Source organism: Arachis ipaensis, chromosome B06 (assembly GCF_000816755.2).
Source record: "Arachis ipaensis cultivar K30076 chromosome B06, Araip1.1, whole genome shotgun sequence".
Lineage (NCBI taxonomy): Eukaryota > Viridiplantae > Streptophyta > Magnoliopsida > Fabales > Fabaceae > Arachis > Arachis ipaensis.
This window is the reverse complement of record NC_029790.2, coordinates 9,899,972-9,917,777: the sequence shown is the minus strand read 5'-3', so window position 1 is coordinate 9,917,777 and position 17,806 is coordinate 9,899,972. Positions and strand designations below refer to the sequence as shown.

General features: G+C 34.9%; 2 protein-coding genes across 13 annotated transcripts in view; both read right to left on the bottom strand.

Moving 5' to 3' along the window:
* Positions 1 to 2,563, bottom strand: part of LOC107646586 (short-chain dehydrogenase reductase 2a-like) — a 3,503-nt gene extending 940 nt beyond the window's left edge. Inside the window, exons 1-2 of the mRNA XM_016350763.1 lie at positions 2,291 to 2,563; positions 2,087 to 2,198 (exon numbers count right to left, since the gene is read on the bottom strand). Coding sequence (XP_016206249.1) covers positions 2,087 to 2,198; positions 2,291 to 2,563 — 385 coding nt within the window. The remainder of the gene's footprint in view (positions 1 to 2,086; positions 2,199 to 2,290) is intronic.
* On the bottom strand, positions 3,711 to 11,836 carry LOC107646036 (chorismate synthase, chloroplastic). Of its 12 annotated transcripts, none has more exons than XM_021103929.1 (16): positions 11,368 to 11,830; positions 11,004 to 11,054; positions 10,788 to 10,835; positions 8,879 to 8,978; positions 8,093 to 8,243; positions 7,880 to 7,969; positions 7,734 to 7,792; positions 7,121 to 7,204; positions 6,941 to 7,033; positions 6,364 to 6,444; positions 5,814 to 5,945; positions 5,108 to 5,210; positions 4,880 to 4,974; positions 4,707 to 4,772; positions 4,217 to 4,301; positions 3,711 to 3,959 (listed from the first exon to the last, which is right to left on the bottom strand). In XM_021103929.1, exons 5-16 carry the CDS (start codon positions 8,190 to 8,192, stop codon positions 3,814 to 3,816), a joined length of 1,134 nt encoding a protein of 377 aa, XP_020959588.1. In that variant the 5' UTR covers positions 8,193 to 8,243; positions 8,879 to 8,978; positions 10,788 to 10,835; positions 11,004 to 11,054; positions 11,368 to 11,830; the 3' UTR covers positions 3,711 to 3,813. The 12 variants fall into 12 exon arrangements, 10 of the variants coding, with proteins under 10 accessions (XP_020959588.1, XP_020959587.1, XP_020959589.1 ...); XM_021103928.1 differs by lacking the exon at positions 11,368 to 11,830 and adding an exon at positions 11,182 to 11,313; XM_021103930.1 differs by lacking the exon at positions 11,368 to 11,830 and adding an exon at positions 11,182 to 11,277 and having other exon boundaries at positions 11,037 to 11,054.

Below are 17,806 nucleotides of genomic sequence, written 5' to 3'. Positions count from 1 at the left end.
GTTTTTGTGACTAATTTTAATGTACGTGTAGTATGATTGATTAGCCTAACATAATTTATTCACATAATCCACAATTCATACAATCACCCTGCTAATTAATTTGTATAATGGTCATTAATAATGATTAGGTTATAGAGTAACTGCCCCCATATGCAGAAATAATGCTGCCAATACTGTGTTGCGGCAGTGTTTGTCCGTCACAGTGGACAAATGTCATTCATGAAATTCAACCAACTCAAATCTACACATGTAAATGTTTTTGAGCAATCTACACTAGAGAATTTGTCCTTTTTTTATTGTCCTTATATGAACGCCTGTATTCTTTTCTCATTGAAAAAATTTAAAAGATAATACAACGGCTTCGCTGTTTTGGCGGGCAAACTTGGCTTATAATTGAGAAACTTTTGTTGTTTTGTGTGTATGGTTACGGGACAGAAGACGCTGCAAACTTGTTTCATCATATTTGGTACAAAGGAGTTTAGTTACTATTTGAATAGCATGTTTGGTGCACAGGAGTCACGTGTTTGTTGAGAGTAACAATGTATTTTGTATTGATTTATGGAAAAATCTAGAAGCAGTAACTTTATTAAATTCTGGTCAGCATATAATCAATAAAAAAAAAAGTGAATAATCTTATTTTATTTGATAAAATCTCACACTATTAAAAATATTATTAATTACTAATTGATGAATACAATTCTACAAATCACAAAACTTACTGGAATTTATTCTGTCGCGTAACATTGCTAAATTAATAAAGATCAATGTTTCAATTTAGCCAATTAAAATATCTTTTTTAAATTATTATGTCATAGTAAAATTGGTGACCCAAACCATCTTGCCCGAGGCATTATTAAAAATTAAAACCTTATGACAAAATGACAATACCGGAGGATACATTGCAATTGCACTAAAAAAAATACATTATATCATTTTTTTTGGACGAGACATTTTTGAATTACAGTTTGTAAACGAAAATTTGCATAAAATTGATTTTACAAAATTAATTTTGATAAAAAATAGTTTTGTGTTAACGTTGATTTGTGTTTAATAATCCTTATATCAAAATAGATTATAATAAAATAAATATTATTTGAAATATACTACTCAAAATTACTTTTAAATAAAAAATTACTAAAAGAGACATCAATTTAAATAATTTTTTTATATACATGCAAAATCAGAACACTAACAAAAATAATATAAAAATATTTAACATATAAATAAAATAAATACAATAAAAAATAAAAATATGAAAAAGAATAATAAATTTTATAATGTCAAACAAAAACAAATATTCTATAATTTTTTAATACTGTCAGTACTCTTTAATTTAGTATTATTTTAAACTATAAATTTTTATTTCGGAAGGCTGCAATGCTAACTCGTATGTTCCGAGCTTTTCCTTTCAACTTGCGTAGGTGTGGACAATGAAGAAGAAGAGAGGGGGGAGTGTACCTGCAAAGACACTCCAATGCTTAAGTCAGTATGAGATTCAAGTCGGAAGTGTGTGAAAAAGATACTTTTACCTTGCTTTTATATGATCGGTTCTTCATCAGTAACGGAGGATTGATAACCAACGACATATATCATATAAACAAAAAAAACAATAAAAATAAATAGAGTATATACCCATTTTGGTCCTTAAAGAATTTCAGACCAGACATTTTAGTCCCTAACTAATATTAATAACTCGATTGGTCCCTAATAATTAATTCCATCAGTCACTTTGGTCTTTGGCTCTGTCAACTCTAACGGAAGACAAAATGGTCCCTAAAAACTATAACATGGGATAAAATGATCCCTAACAACTCTAACAAGGGACAAAATGATTCCTAACCCCCTTTATTCGAAAATGACACTGTTCTTCCCCAATTTTTATCATATCTCGCATAACTCTAACATTCATACTCTACTTCTTCACCTTCACAGTTTTCTTTTCCATCTTTTCCTTCCTCCTCTTTAGCTCCAAGATTAAGCCATGGTATAATTGTCACACATGTCGCACCTACCTCAACATGTCATAGACCACACACTTCCTAAATCTTTGTGACTGGTACATCCACCTCCTCTGCACTTCACCCACCAAAAGCATCCACTTCCATGTCTTCGATAACATCACCTTCAACCCCGACAACGTCCACAACATCCTCAAAATCAAGTTCCACAACTACTCCAAGGGCACGCCTTTCTTCACTCTCCGGCAAGAAATATAGATTGTTGGACATTAGGACATCATGAGAAGATTCTCCTTTGACATCATATGCAAATTATCATTTGAAATAGACACCGAGTGCTTCATTCCTTCTTTTCCAGAGTCCAAGTTGACAGACAATTTCGACCTCGCATCCAAGCTATTAGTACAATGAGCAATGTCGCCGTTGTCGCTCATATGAAAACTGAAGCGATTACTGAACATTGGTTCAGATAAAAAGCTGAAGGAAGCGATCGGAGTGGTAGACAATGTGGTCATGGAGATGATAGGGCAGAGGAGGATGGAGATGGCAACGACGACGATGGGCCTTAACAAATCAGACTTGCTGTCTAGATTCATGGGATCCATTGAAGACCACAACTAGTTGAGAGACATAGGCATTAGTTTCCTAAGTATGAATTGGTTGAGAATAAGTTGATGATTTTTTTTCTTGTGAACATTAAATTTATAGAGTGTGCATTGTGTAGTTTGAAGTTACAGTGTTAGACTGTTAGTGTTATGCGAGATATAATGGAAATTGGGAGAGAACAATGTCACCAAGCTAGTGTGTTCATTTGAAAATTTATGTGCTAATTATTCTATATATTATATACATACACAACTAAATTATTTTATATTTATTTAATTTAATTTTTGTTTTATACTCATTTTTTTTAATTCTTTAGAATTTATAGAATTATTAAAATAAGTATCAAATATTTTAATATTTACATTTACATATTAAAATGTTAGTAAAGATATTTATTTTAAATTTTTTAGAGTATTGAGTTAGTAGATCTTCGAAGATTTCGACTTAAGACTAATTAGTAGGGACATCTAAGCATCACCACTAAATTTCACATGAAAAATTAATAGAGGGACGTAATGTGTTCATCGTTTACTATTTTGAAGGACTAAATTAATATTTTATTTTTTTTTCAAGGGCTAATTAATTTGAAGTAAAAAATTTTAAGGATAGACCTAATTGTCACTTTATTCAATTTTTTTCTATTTTATATTTTTTATTTACGTACGACCGGTTTTATCAGTTCAACCAGTAACCCACCGGTTAAATCAGTAATCCAATAACCTGATCGGTTCGATCACCAATTCGGTTCTAACAACTATGCTATAACCAACCACGGTTTATGAAGGATTTTTTAAACTCATAAATCCTTGTAAACTGCCACGGTTTATGAAGAGAGGAATATATATATGAGTCGAGATTGAAGCTGCTCAAGAGATCATTATCAAGGAAGCTGCTCAATAAATGTACTCTTATTATTTTAATTTTTTAATTTAAATAAACATATTTGTATTATTTTAAATAAAATTTAAAATTAATATTAGTAAGTTTATTTAAAATTTTAAATTTTAATATTTTAAATAAACATATTCTTATTATTTTAAAATTTTGTTAAATTTAAATCAACGTACTCATATTATTTTAAATAAGTATATTCTTTTAATTTGAAAATAATACGAATGTATTTAAATAAAAAAAATTAACCACTGATTTTTTAAAAGTCGAATAAATATAATTAATCATATAAGTACAAAATAATACGAATACAATTTTACGAATAAATATAATTAACCACTGGTATTTTTAATATCATTCAAGAGGGTACTTCTTCTGGCTGTAATACGGGCAACAAAGGTTCTTGCAAATCTGAGTTTACGGGAAACAGATTACACTGTGCATACTGCGCCATCAACTGGTCCACAAGCACCAAACTTACCATGGCCTCTACCACGGGTACAGCTGCAACAACAGTCCAAGCAATGATTTCATACAATACATTTTCCACTCATGGATGTGCAGGCAAACAACATATGTTTATATTTTGTAATTGAAGATAACAAAGACACATGAAAATGTTTCATCACATAACGAACTATCTGATCTTAGTTTCAGTTAATTCTAATGTACTCTCCTAGCAATTTAAATGAATTAATATATAAAGCATAATCTCTTTCCAAGAAGAAGAAACAAGGAAGGCAAAAGGCCGAGTTTCTAACCTCTTGGGACAACACAAGGATCATGACGACCACGAACTCTCAGAATCGTTTCTTTTTTATCTCGAGTCACCGTATTTTGCTCCTTCTGCACAAGCATAACACCATGTTCACTTCAGATAAAATACTTAAGTAAACACAGTCAAATTGTCACGAAAAAGACTGCCTGATCAGCTAAACATCTAGTGAACATATATATGGCAGGAAATTAAATGAGCTGGTCTTTTTATACCTTTCATTTTATCTTTGACAAAATTCACACAAGAACTCATTTTCATTGTTCAATGCCAGTAGTTCTACAATTTAAAATTGACAAATCATGCGTGACCAGGAAAACAAAAGCCCTTTGCTCCTCAACTTCCACTTAAAAGATGACTTTTGTTGAGTAATGAATATGGCATCTGTCCTCACGAAAGTGGTTAAGTAAACTACCTCAATTACTGATTAACCTTCCCGCAAAAATGAGAGAGAGAGAGGGAGAGAATGTACTTACAGCAATAGTTGATGTCGGCTTGAAAGCTATTCTCATGTTTATGATTTCTCCATTGGAAATTCCACCCTGATTATCAATACAGACAATAGTAAGTAAAATATTTATAGACACATAACCATCATACTGCATATCTAGAGACAGCTAATTAGTAATAATAGAATGGAAATTGATACCTGTATCCCACCAGAACGATTTGTTCTTGTCCTTGTCCTTCCATGTTCATCAATATAGAACTCATCATTGTGTTCACTCCCAGTCAAAAAGGTACCTGTAATGATTTCATCAAGCCATCATCAGACAAAGTAATTGAAGAAAATAGCATTTTTAAAACAATTCTGCTATAGTCAGGTCATATCGTAACACAGGCAATCAGAGTTAATAAACATAAGCAATCCAAATACCTGCAAACCCACTACCAAATTGAAAGCCCTTGGTTGCAGGCAATGACATAGCAGCTTTAGCCAGTTCAGCTTCAAGTTTGTCAAATACTGGTGAACCAATCCCCTGATATATAATAGATTCAATTATACTCTTAGGCGGAAAGATATATTGAACATCAAATAATACAGCACTAAAATAAGTTAAAGCAGTCTTCCTTCTGTTCTGCGTGCTAATTATTAAAGTACCAATAGCAGGATCAGACGAGCACTCTTAACATTGATGGGCTACAAATTTAACCATGGATACATGCTACACGTGAAAGCAAGCTCTTAAAACTCCCAAGGATGACTTGAGCACAGCTTGTTTGAGTTCAACTAAGGCCTAGTTTCCAGTGTTTTCTAGATTTTATAGAATATTCAAGTCATGCCTTCATTAGATTAATTTTATAATCAACAACCATTCAACAATGAGAGTTTTGGACTCTTGAAACGCCATGCCCCTTGTATTCTTGCAATTCAATGTTAAATCCAGAAATTCTCTTCAGTGTTTGTTATTACTAGTACTATTATTATCCATGGGTATCAACTACCAAATACCTTACACTCGCCCATAAAACCCTTGTGTTATTATATATTTAATCAATTTTACAAGTTTACTTGTACCCTAAATTGTAACTGCTAACTTGCTCAGTAATTTTATGCTGACAGACAAAGGTAGAAAACTTACACGTGGACAGTTCCTCACTATGCATGTCACAACACCACCAACAGAATCACCTCTAACTCGGACAGCATCAATAGCAGCTATCATCTTCTCTGCATATTCAGGGTCAGGACATCGAACAATGTTGCTCTCGATCTGGAAAGTTTCCAAAGAATATATGCCAGAGCAAGATTTCAGCTTCAGAATTGCAATAATATAAGAGAGTAATAACCAATTATGAAAGCAAGTTAGAGAGAATATCCACCAATTTGGCACATTATGGCATTGGCCTTTTTATCTACGAATACCATTTTTATTTTCCTAACACAAAATTGGAAAGAAAAGTATAGACATGATATGCAAAGACAGTCCATTAGATGAGGGTTGAGAAGATGTCAACCTGATAAGTTAGTACCATTTAAAAATATTGAAGTTAAAACAAATAGTCATCTTCAATTCTCCATGTATAGGATACATTAAATCTCCTTCAAACATTTTTGTTTGACTTAATACTTCAGACAAATTTACAAAAGGCACCAATAAACATATATAAATGTGATATTCACTTTAGTACCTGATCAAGTGTCACAGTCTCATTATCAATTAAGTCCTCTGGCAGAACAACCTTGTGAACTTGAGACACATATGCAAGAATCTGAAAAGTAAGAGACCTTTAGCAAAGGATATCCTAAAGGAATTGGCATATAAAAACATGATACATGCACATAAATATACCCCAACTATGAATAGACATATATAAATAATTGATGTTGGACAACTTCGCTTATGTCTTTACTGTGTAAAGTTCCATGTTTCTTTTCTTGTTTTAGAGGATGTCTTATCCTCTCCCTTGTTGTACTTTCCTCTTTTCTCGTTTTAAAACTTTTTGCCTATCAAGAAGAAGAAAATATGTACTCTCTGCATGTATTTTCAAAGGTGGGAACTGATAGAAGAATAACAGAAAACATAACATACAATGAAAAAAGGGGGAGAATTAGATTCGAAATATTTTTATCCCGTATTAATATCTATTGATACAATTTTACAGTTTCTTCAAAGAATAAGCAGTGGACCGCTAAAAAAGGGACAAAAACTCCATTGGTGTAAAACAGGCAGAAAACTCTAGCCTAGACCACAAGACAAGTACACACCTCAGTTCCTGCAAAATCCTTAAGGATTTTTTTAGCAACAGCACCAGAAGCAACCCTTCCAATGGTTTCTCTTGCAGAAGATCTACCACCCCCCTTAAAAATAAGAGCCCTGATGCATAAGTTTAATGCCTGTCTGATTAAAAGAAAATGCCAAACTAATGAAATCATAAAAATTGATACCTGAACTGATCTGATACCATACTTCATGTCATAGGTTGCATCAGCATGGGAAGGCCTATAACCCGATGACAACTCACTATAGTCCTGAAACCCAGAAAATGTAATGAACAAAGCTATAAGCATTACAGAATCATCTAAAGAATACCAAATATGAACTTGTGAGTCGTCATAAATCATAATCAATTATTATTATCAAGACTCCGAACTACAAGTTATTACTTCATCTAATCAATTGCCAAATAAGGACGATAGATTTACCAAAAGATTATGACAGGAACGAGGCTATTGGACGTTGAATCAGTTAGGAGTTAGTAGTCAAGAGTTAGTAAAGAAGTTAGGGAGATTAACACTTAGTAGGAAGGGAATAGGAGCGCCGAGAGGCCTCTCCAGCACAAATATGTCATCTAAGAAAACACCCATCTAACGTCAGTCTTAGCACGACCAATTCAAAGTTAGTCCCCAAACATATATGGCTGGTTTTAAGTGCAAGGTTCTGAAGAATATATAGCTTTAGTTCAACATTATAACAGCACGTTTAGAATAACAATAAGTGTTGGTTGTTTTTTATTGACTCTTTTGTACATGAATATAAGCTATAGCATTAGATACTCACACGTCCTCTTTGATCAGTACTAGGTACAAATACATGGATTGGAGTTCCAGTAGTAAGTCCTGCAATTAACAAATTATACTTCAGTGTTTCATTTTTTTTGCAATAAACATACAGCTTCCCAACAAATATATAGAAGAAATATTAACCTTCGAAGACTCCTGAAAATATTTTACACGTATCAGTCTCGTCTCTAGGAGTTGTAATTTTGCTTTGGCCTGGCCTCCTATACACAAGAACTGCACAATGTTACTCTTTAGAGACATTTTGTAATGCATAAGAAACAACCATTTCCCATCATTCATAGTTACAACAATGAAAAGCTATCTTAAAATATATTCATCTGTTACACTATACAGTACCTTCTGTCAAGATCAACTTGCACGTCAGACTCGGAGAGAGGGATGCGAGGAGGACACCCATCAATGACACAACCAACACCTCTCCCATGAGACTCTCCATATGTTGTCACACGGAAGTGATTTCCATAGGTACTTCCAGCCGCCCGTATCTCTGTAATTCACCAATGACTTCAGAAACTCAAACCAGTGTCCATCTCAATATCATTAACTATGAACTCTTAAATGCATAACTGACATTATATTACAAACCAACCATTTCCTTTAATTTCATTATCATTTAAGAAACACTCAGAACTAATGTTGTCGGAAGTTAAAGTCAAGACCAAGTTAGCAGCATTTGAACTAAGTATACATCATCTAGGAAGCTTAAAATTTAAAATCCTAATAGGTAGAAAGTTTCAGGGAAAAAATAAATAAATCAAATTAAGAATCAATTTCACATAAGATGAAACATGTGTGTATGCCCCCTCCGAGGAGTTCTTACATGAACTAAACAAAATCACCTATTACAATGAGTACATTACAATGAATTACATGCTATATCGAAGTTAAAACGTTAAAATACAGCAACTGATTCAGTATTCAAAATCATTAAGCTGGGAAAATTGCATTCATGAAAGCAAATAAATAAACACAATAGAGAACACGTATTTGAAAGAATAAACAGGGAGCAGATTGCAGTAGCTGATGATCTGAAAGTCAGCGAACAATAATAATTGGAAGAGAAATTTATATATTATGATGCAATGAAGAGAAAAAAGAGATGGAAGGAGAGAGTGAACTGACGGAAGCTTTTGGGAATGCGAGGGCGGAGGGAGACTTGAACGTAAGCGGAGGATTGGGATCGGAGGTTGGAATTGGGAGAGATGGAACCGCCGAGGAATGGCTTCGAAGAGAGACAGGTAGACGAAGAAGCCATTGAAATAAAACAGGTCGAAGAAGAAGAAAAATGATGAATTAATATTTGAATTGAAATGAGTAACAACTAACAAGGACTTAACGATGGAGCCATGAGGTTTGGGCGTTAATTGGGTAACCTTATATAATAAAAAAAAATATTAGGTATATATGAATAAAAAAGGTAAGGTATAAAAATAATATTCACTTGGCTTAAATAACACATATAGATTAAAATCTGACAAAAAAAATTATAAATATACAATCGATCAATTTATTTATAAGATTCAGGATTTAATATAGAATCATGGAATAGTTATGGTCATAAACATGCTAATTTGCCAATGAGTAATAGCTCAAATGGCATAAACTCCCCATACTCATCTAAGAGGTTGCGGATTCGAGTCTTCATATCTTTGGTAAAAAAAAAAATAAAATAAAATAAACATGCTAATTTATGTGAATGGAATTGCAGAAATAAAAATCAAATTCTACATGTTAAAATTTCTTGTTTTTGGGTCGGAGTTCCATATAAATTAATTACCCATGTAAATAATAACATTCTAGGTCAACATAATGACATCTTTTTATGGGTATAAATGATAATAAATATATAAAATTACAAACTATGATTTATTTGTATCATATATCAATTGTGATATAAAGATAAGTACGTTAACAAAGCTGAAATGCATTCATAAATTACATAAATAAAAGAATAAAATAGAAAAAAAATTATTAATTATACACATAAACTTTTGTACTGTATGACTTAAAGTAGAATTAGTTAGTAACTTAAAATTAAAAAATAAAATACAATAATAAACATGTAAAACACTTAAAATAATAAAACTGTTTAAAATTTTTTACTATTATTATAATTTACCCTATTTTTTGTTGTTGTTACCTAAAGTATTTTATTTTGTCATTGTATATAACATTCAAAATCTTATATAATTTGAAAGTGTATTATAAATTTATAATTAATTTTAGAGGGACAATTATAAATAAAATATATATTATCTTCAACCATTTTATAAAACCAAGAAGCATATTTTTTTTCACAAAGATCATAAACAACTCCAAAAACACAACTTCTACAATACATTATCACCACGATTTGACACGGTATGGATCCAATGAGTATAAACTCTTCAAACCAACTCGAATTCAGAACCAGCATAGTTTTTCACTGCCTCAAAGAGTTGAGATCTACTCATAGTGCAATAATTTTCCCAAAGAAAGTAGAGAAAATGCAATTAATCAAATAAGAACGAAAAATACTTATATCATTATTATAAGATAAAGGTGAATTACTAGTAATTAATCCTATTTTTCCATTTTCCTGAGTACAATTCAGGTCTCAGGATATAACGTGATCAAAGAGGATAAAACCATAAAAAATTACCTCTATTGCTATTCAAGCAAATCGCAAGGCAATGAAAATTACAGATAATCAAGGGGTATAAACAGGATATTAAAGAGAAATCATAAGCACGATGCTCACTAATGAAAATATTTTGATAACTAAGAATTTGTCTTGGTGGTAGTCAAAATTATAAACAAAATAAATATTGACAAAAATATTTATCCATAAAACAGATGACATCCACATATTCCACAGACTTGGCCTGGAAAATAAAAAGTTTAAAATTTCCCATCATAACCTAATGAAACCCAAAATAAAATATCATCCATCATAACTCTTACATTACCATAAAGACTATAAGAATAAAAGAGAGACAATATAGTCAATGCAATTACCACTCATCATTGAAGATATATTCAATCATCTTACCTGAGCATCACTTCCGGGATAAGATTAACCAAGATGCACACAATAAAGCTGAAATGGGTTGTTAAAAAAAAGACCCAATTTTAGAAGAGGAAAGACCCAAAAAGGCAAAAGTCGAGAATTAAAACTCACTACCTTGAAGAGTGATGAATATAGTAGATATAGTTTGAGGAATTGAACAAAAAAAATTAATAGAAACACAATAGAGTGGATACAAACCTCCACAGTAGCTGCAGAAAGATCTTCTCTTACCTTAGTTCCTAAATTATTCTGAAATTACAGAAGCCAGGACATCAAAAACCAAAGGAAAAACAACCAATTCATGCTGCATTACTTAGAAATCTCACTTGCTCTTATTGGATGCAAAATTGAAGATAAGAAGAAAACAGGTTAAGACCTTTTGGCAAAGGACAATTAGAATCCTGTTCTGGATTTTCTGCATCAATGGAGAAAGACGCCTCTCCACAACAACAACAACAACAACAATTGTACAGACATTTACATCAGATCAAATAGTAAGGAACACACACAACTCATCATCGCAAACCATTACGAATCAATTGGAAAAAGAAAAAAGAAATACCCCTAGGTGGGAGCGCGTCTCTTGAGAGTAATCTGGTGCTGCAGTGCTGCTAACCGAGAGCTTGTTGGGAAGTCTGTTGCAAAATGCCCAGAAATGGCTATAGTTGTAGCAGCTTCCGCTGGCACAAACGCCGCCGAACCTGCCTCTGCATCTGCCTCCTCCCTGGTTGCAATCCTTGACCCATTCCACCACGGCTGTAGCATGCACCACCGTCATCAAATCCTCCACCTTATCCACCACCACGACGAACTCTACCGCGACCACTGGGACCCATGTTGCCTTAGACTCCTCGACCAGCCGCCGTCGCCACCCATCCACCTTCGTAACCCCTACCACCACCGCTGTTGTCCCTTCCACCGCGACGACTCCCCTCAAGGTTGGAGCCATCAGGTACAGTGACATCAACTGCCTTGAAACTCTATCATCTCCCCCTTCAAGTTAGATTAGGAACAAGAAGTGAAGAAGAAAAAAGGATCGAAAAATAGGATAGATGTGATTTATTTATTTATTTTAATTAACTTATAATTTTATTTTTATTGTTCTTTTATTGTTGGTTTTTAAGATATTGTTGAGATTTATTATGTTATTATTAATTATTTAAAATTTGATGTTGAAATTTGTTATATATATTTAATTTTTTAATTTACAAAATCGCAAATCCAATCCAAACTGCTTGAAATTGGATCAGATCGGATTTTTTTTTTAAATCATCCAATTCAAATCGCACTACAAGTAAAATTAGTATTCGAATCGGATAAATTTTTTACTCAAAACCAATTCAAATCGCACTATAAACACCCTTAATGGCTAGATTGATTATGTTACGTGTACACTAAAATCAACCATCAATATAAAATACATGTTGAAATACAAATTCACATTTAAAATAAATTAAATTACAAATATATTTATACACAAATACATTGATAATTGATTTTAATGACTGATTTTAGTGTAAAATAGCATTTTTGTGGCTAAATAACCAATATGTATAAACTAATAGCGAACTATTAGATCGGCGGTAAATATACCAACAAAATTTGGGAAGAAGGGACAAAATTACACCTGAAAGTTCATACGCTGGACAGTAATACACTTGAATCGTTTAATGAGTCACACATGCACAGTAATTATACACTCCGGCGGACACAATCACCATTCCGGCCATCAGCGTATGGCGTGGTTAGTTTGAATGGACATGTGGCTCTATTTTATTCTTGCTGACACATTCAGATTCAGTGAGCTGGCCATTTAGTGCCAACTCAGAAAAAATATTTTATTTTAATGATTAATCCTCTTTTATCTTCAGAAGGAAGATGCTCTGTGTTGAAATCCTAACACCTTAATCAATAACTAAGAACATGGCCTCATTCAAGAAAAAATCGAGCTCTTTATCCCTAAATTGTGGCAGCGCTGTTGGTGGCGGGTCTTCGTTGTTGAGGAACAAGAAGAAGAAAAAGAAGTTTGAGTACAACAACGGCAAGTGTTTGCACGGATTTGAAGCTGTGGTACTCAAGTTTGGAACAGAGTGGAATCCAGACAGATTGTTTCTGCGATGTCCTCTGTGGGAGGTAGGTTTCGAAATTGCGTTTCTTCTTGTTACTGGTGTTATCCGTTTGTTTCCTTCTTCACCCTCCTTGGATTGTTGTGCCTAATCTTCAGAGTGCTGAACGTCGTTGTGAGTATTTTGTTTGGCTGGACGAAGTAGAAGGAAAAACAAGAAACGTGGGGACAGAGGTTGTATCTGAAGAAAGGCCATTGAAACAATCATACAAGAAGATGAATGAACTTACAGAGTGTTCCAGCAAGTTGGAAGAAGATGTGCAACAGTTACAGAAGACAGTTGATATGATTTGGGGTGAAATAATTTGTATTAAGAATATGGTTATGGGTATTTGTTTAGGGTTGGATTTTTGGGCATTATTGATTTTGATGATATATTCTCAGAAGTGAGGATCATGTGTAATAACTTTCAAAGTTGCATTGAATAAATGGAAGAAAAAAAAGCTCTCCTTTTTTGTGAATCACATGTTGTAAGTGGTATAACATCAACCATTGACATAAGAGAAAAATGTAAACATGTGAAAATTAGGTTCAAAACAAGCAATTCATAACCAAGCTGACTCATACAATATCCAACAACATCTTTTCAATCAGAAGTCTGTGCTTCATTGTAATCACAAAATAGGCATAGTAGTGACCATAACCATTGAGTTTTCATACAAGCCAGAAATACCTAATTAACAAGCAAAGTCACAATGTATATAACATAACATACCACATACTACTAGATTACAAAAAAAGTCCCAAGGTTTATGATGATAAACAAAACAGCCTTCCCAAAGTAAACAAAACATGCACATCAGTCTTCAGTAAAGGTTCTATGTCTCTGTTGCAGCCCCTTGCATGGTCCCACCTTCACTTGGGCCAACTTGATCAGTTGTTGCAGCTGGGCCATTGGTTCTCCCAGAAACTCCTCTTGGGACTAGCTTTGATGGTATTGGACCCGGATTTGGTTGTTGTCTCATAGTTGGAGTTGGCATAAACTGTTAAAACCTCTGCCTCATTGCTGGGATTGCAGCATTCATGGTTTCAGTGGAGACCATAGGGTTAGACTTGGGGTCTTGGAGCAGTAGGAGCATCATTAGGGTTCTGTTGTTGGGGTGGTGGTAGCTGTGCAGGGTTATTGTAGCAGCAGCAGCTTCCTCTGCCTCCATAGCTGCAACTTTATCATTCATATCAGCAAGCTTTTTTCACAACCCCTACTATTGTGGCCACTCTACAACATATAAACATGAGAAAGTGTAAATATAACAGTATGCGTGATCTCTAGAAATAATACATAAAACAGGATATTCATACCTCTCTACAGTATTTGCAAATGATTGTTCCATATCTCCTTTTAAGCTTATGTGGGTTGGAATTTGGCCTTGCCTCATTTTTCTTTTTTTTTTTTCTCTTTTTTGTTGGTCTACCAATGGGTGTCTTATAATGAGGGGGTAGTGGAGGATAGCCTTAAGCTTTATCCCAAAATTCTTTGTTTGGTACAGGGTTGATGTTATGTTGATATGCTTAGTTATATGCAGCCATTCCCAGCCAGTTATAAATCTGGTCTTCTGGCCTACGACCCCTCAGAGCAAGTGCTACACAAGCGTGTCTGCAAGGCAAGCCTGTGAGCTGCCAAAATTGACAGGTGCACTTCTGATTTTCCAAGTCAACAGTAACCTTAGTAAGGTGCTTCTCAACCTCATATATTTCTCCATTGCCATCCCCTGTCCATGTGGGAGTCTATTTATTACTTTCTTCCTTCTCTCTCTCAAGTTTGCTAAGTTGCCTTGGTGCAACAGAACCAACATAGCCACTTGGAGATTTTTTGTTCCACGCCATAACCTTTATGATATGAACTCTGACTTCCTTTAACATTGTTATGATTGGCTTGCCTCTGTATTTGAGAATCTTACCATTAAAAGTCTCACAGTTGTTGTTAGTGACATTGTCCACCTTAGGCCACTCACTGAAATGTGCCTTTGTCCAAGTTTTTGGGTCAAGTCGATCTAAGTATTCCCAGGCAACATTGTTGATTTCCTTTAACCTCATCATTACAGCCTCAAATTTAGTAACAGTGGTGGCTCTACAACATTCCCACACTGCTCCTTTCAACTGTTTATCCTTCCATCTTTTAGTGAAGTTGGCCCAAATGTGCATTGCACAAAAACGATAATGCACTCCGGGCATAACTCGCTCCATGGCTGGTATCAGACCCTGTGTTTACACAGACAACGACAATTAACAAGCGGAGTGATACAAATCAACCAGGAAACAACATTTAACAATTATCTTCTATTGGTCACTCATAAAGTTCTAACCATGCACCCTATAGTTCCCCAAATCACGATGCAGGAGTTCTAGAAACCATCTCCAGTTATCTCTTGTCTCTGAGTCAACGACTGCATATGCAATGGGAAAGATCTGATTGTTAGCATCTTGTCCCACTACTGTAAGCAATTGCCCACCGTAGTAACCTTTTAGGAATGTACCATCAAGTCCAATAAATGGTCTGCAACCTTGTATGAAACCTTTTTTGCAAGCGTCAAAACATATGTAGAGTCTCTTGAAGATCGGGAGGGAATCAGGCATAGGGGTAGTGTCCATATCAATAGTTGCTCCTGGATTAGCTGTCAACAGGCCAAGTATGTAATCCCTCAACTCAGCATACTGCTCCCTCTCCGAGCCCTCAATATTCTCCCTTGCCTTCTTCATTGTCCTCTATATTTTCTTGTAGTTGATGGTTACATTTAACTCTCTCCTAAACCATGCCTCAGCTTCAGATGTTTTAAAGTCCCTTTGATCTCTCAACTTTTCCTCCAGCTGTTCAATAACCCACTTTCTATCAGCTGACTTGTTGGTGTGGCTTTGTGCACAAACATGTTAGTTGACAAACGTCTTAACTTGAAAACTCTTTAGTTCATTAGACCTAGAACAGTAGATAGTCCAGGAACTAAAGAGTTTAAACGTCTTACACTTCATTGGTTTCACTCGGCTAAACATGATACTCCTTCCAATTTGTATGTTGAACTTCCTAACAGCTCTTTTGAATTGGTCCATAGTTTCGAATTCCATTCCCATCTCTAAATGTACTGAGCCAAAAGCAGCATTCGGGTTTCCTTGAGGCCAAACAGTGCGCTCTGCCTCATAGTCACTATCACAGTCTGATGAATAAGGGCTGTGCAGCTCCTCAGACTCATACTGATGGTAATCTGGGTCAGAGTCATCATCATCACTCTCTGATAACTCAGTGGTTGCACGAGGGACAAATATTTTTGGAGCTTCACCTATGCCTCCTTGCACAAAGGTCTGTCCACTAGGAGCTGGCATCTTGTAAGAATTTCTTCTATTCCTTTGTTTTGCTCTTGATTCCTGGGTAGGGACCTCATCTTATTGAAGGTTGGGTTGTGATTGAGTTTCAGGTTCAGAATATGTTGGTGGTCCAGTTTGAGTGGTTTGGATTTGGGCCACAGGAGTTGTATGTTGGGCTTGGGCCACATGTGGTGTGTGTTGGGCTTGGGCCACATATGGTGGCTTAACTTAGGCTGTGGGTGACATTGTTTTGGACTTGGGATGTGGGTGAGATTGTTTTGCTGGTTTAGATTATGTGATTTTTTGTTGTCTTTCCCTTGGATTGGTTATCTTCATTGAAGGTAATGAACTCTGGGATGACTTCTGGCCTAGTGTTGTTGTTAGTTTTCTTGGCCTCAGAATTCTGGCTAGTTTTTGACTTCTTTGTGCCCTCTTCTTTATTCTCCCACCAGGTGATTTCACACTCTCTGCATTTACATTGGCTGGTTCTGTTTCAGGGGTAGGGACCTCTTCTGCATCTACGTCAACCACCTCAACCTCAGTTGGAATGTCTACTGTATGCTCCCAATACACATGTACCACCCTATCATCATTTGTAATTGCATCCTTATACATGTTCACCACATCCCTATCAAGCTTAAGTAGCTTAAGAGCAACACCACCTTCGGCATCAGGCTTTCCCCAGTAAAAATCCTTCCAGTGAATATATCCCAAATCCTTGAACAACCCCTCCATGAAAAACAAGTTCAGCATATCCACATTGACTCTAGGTATTAAGGACACTTGACCACCATTGTATATTGTAACCCCTTTTGAATTTCTCTCCAACCTCCCCCCATGGTGATACACAAGTGTGATGTGAGTTGACATCTACGAAGAAAAACAAAACCCTCATAACCACAACTAAACCCAGAAAACCCTCATTTTTTTTCGGACAACCACAAACTAGTAACTAAACAAAGATCTAATAGCATGTTCGATCATAATAGGTACAATGGAAAGTTCAAAAGATGTTACCTTTAGATCGTCCCTGCCTCCAGTGCGTGATCGTCACTGTGGTGGTGTGGGTTGCCTTCTTCGAGTACTGCTCCAACGATCAACTGAGTCACCACTTCAGAGCAATGCCATTGCCTCTCTGTTAGGGCTCTCTAACTCTCTCAACGTGCAAACTATGTTACATTAAACACCAAGAAAACCTTGAAGTTCATAATTCGATAAAAGATAACGAAGGGTTTCAGCCTTAATTTTGCCTAATTAATCATCAAAATAAAATGTTTTTTCTGAGTTGGCACTAAATGGCCAGCTCACTGAATCTGAACGTGCCAGCAAGGATAAAATAGAGCCACCTGTCCACTCAAACTAACCACGCCACACGCTAATGGCCGGAATGGTGATTGTGTCCGCCGGAGTGTATAATTACTGTGCACGCGTGACTCATTAAACGATTCAAGTGTATTACTGTCCAGCGTATGAACTTTCAGGTATAATTTTGTCCCTTCTTCTTTATTTAAAATTAATTTAAAAAATCTAAAATATTTAAAAATATTTAAAAATAATAAAAATATTAAAAAATAATTTGAAT

What these genes read in the sequence shown, in the direction of transcription:
- LOC107646036 (XM_016350221.2), bottom strand. Translation starts at nt 11,769, where the DNA reads ATGTCACTGTACCTGATGGCTCCAACCTTGAGGGGAGTCGTCGCGGTG. An exon ending in TCGCATTCCCAAAAGCTTCC is followed by an intron (nt 8,244 to 8,878) that starts GTCAGTTCACTC and finishes GGTGAATTACAG; the next exon opens with AGATACGGGCGGCTGGAAGT. An exon ending in AGGATTTTGCAGGAACTGAG is followed by an intron (nt 6,445 to 6,940) that starts GTGTGTACTTGT and finishes CTTACTTTTCAG; the next exon opens with ATTCTTGCATATGTGTCTCA.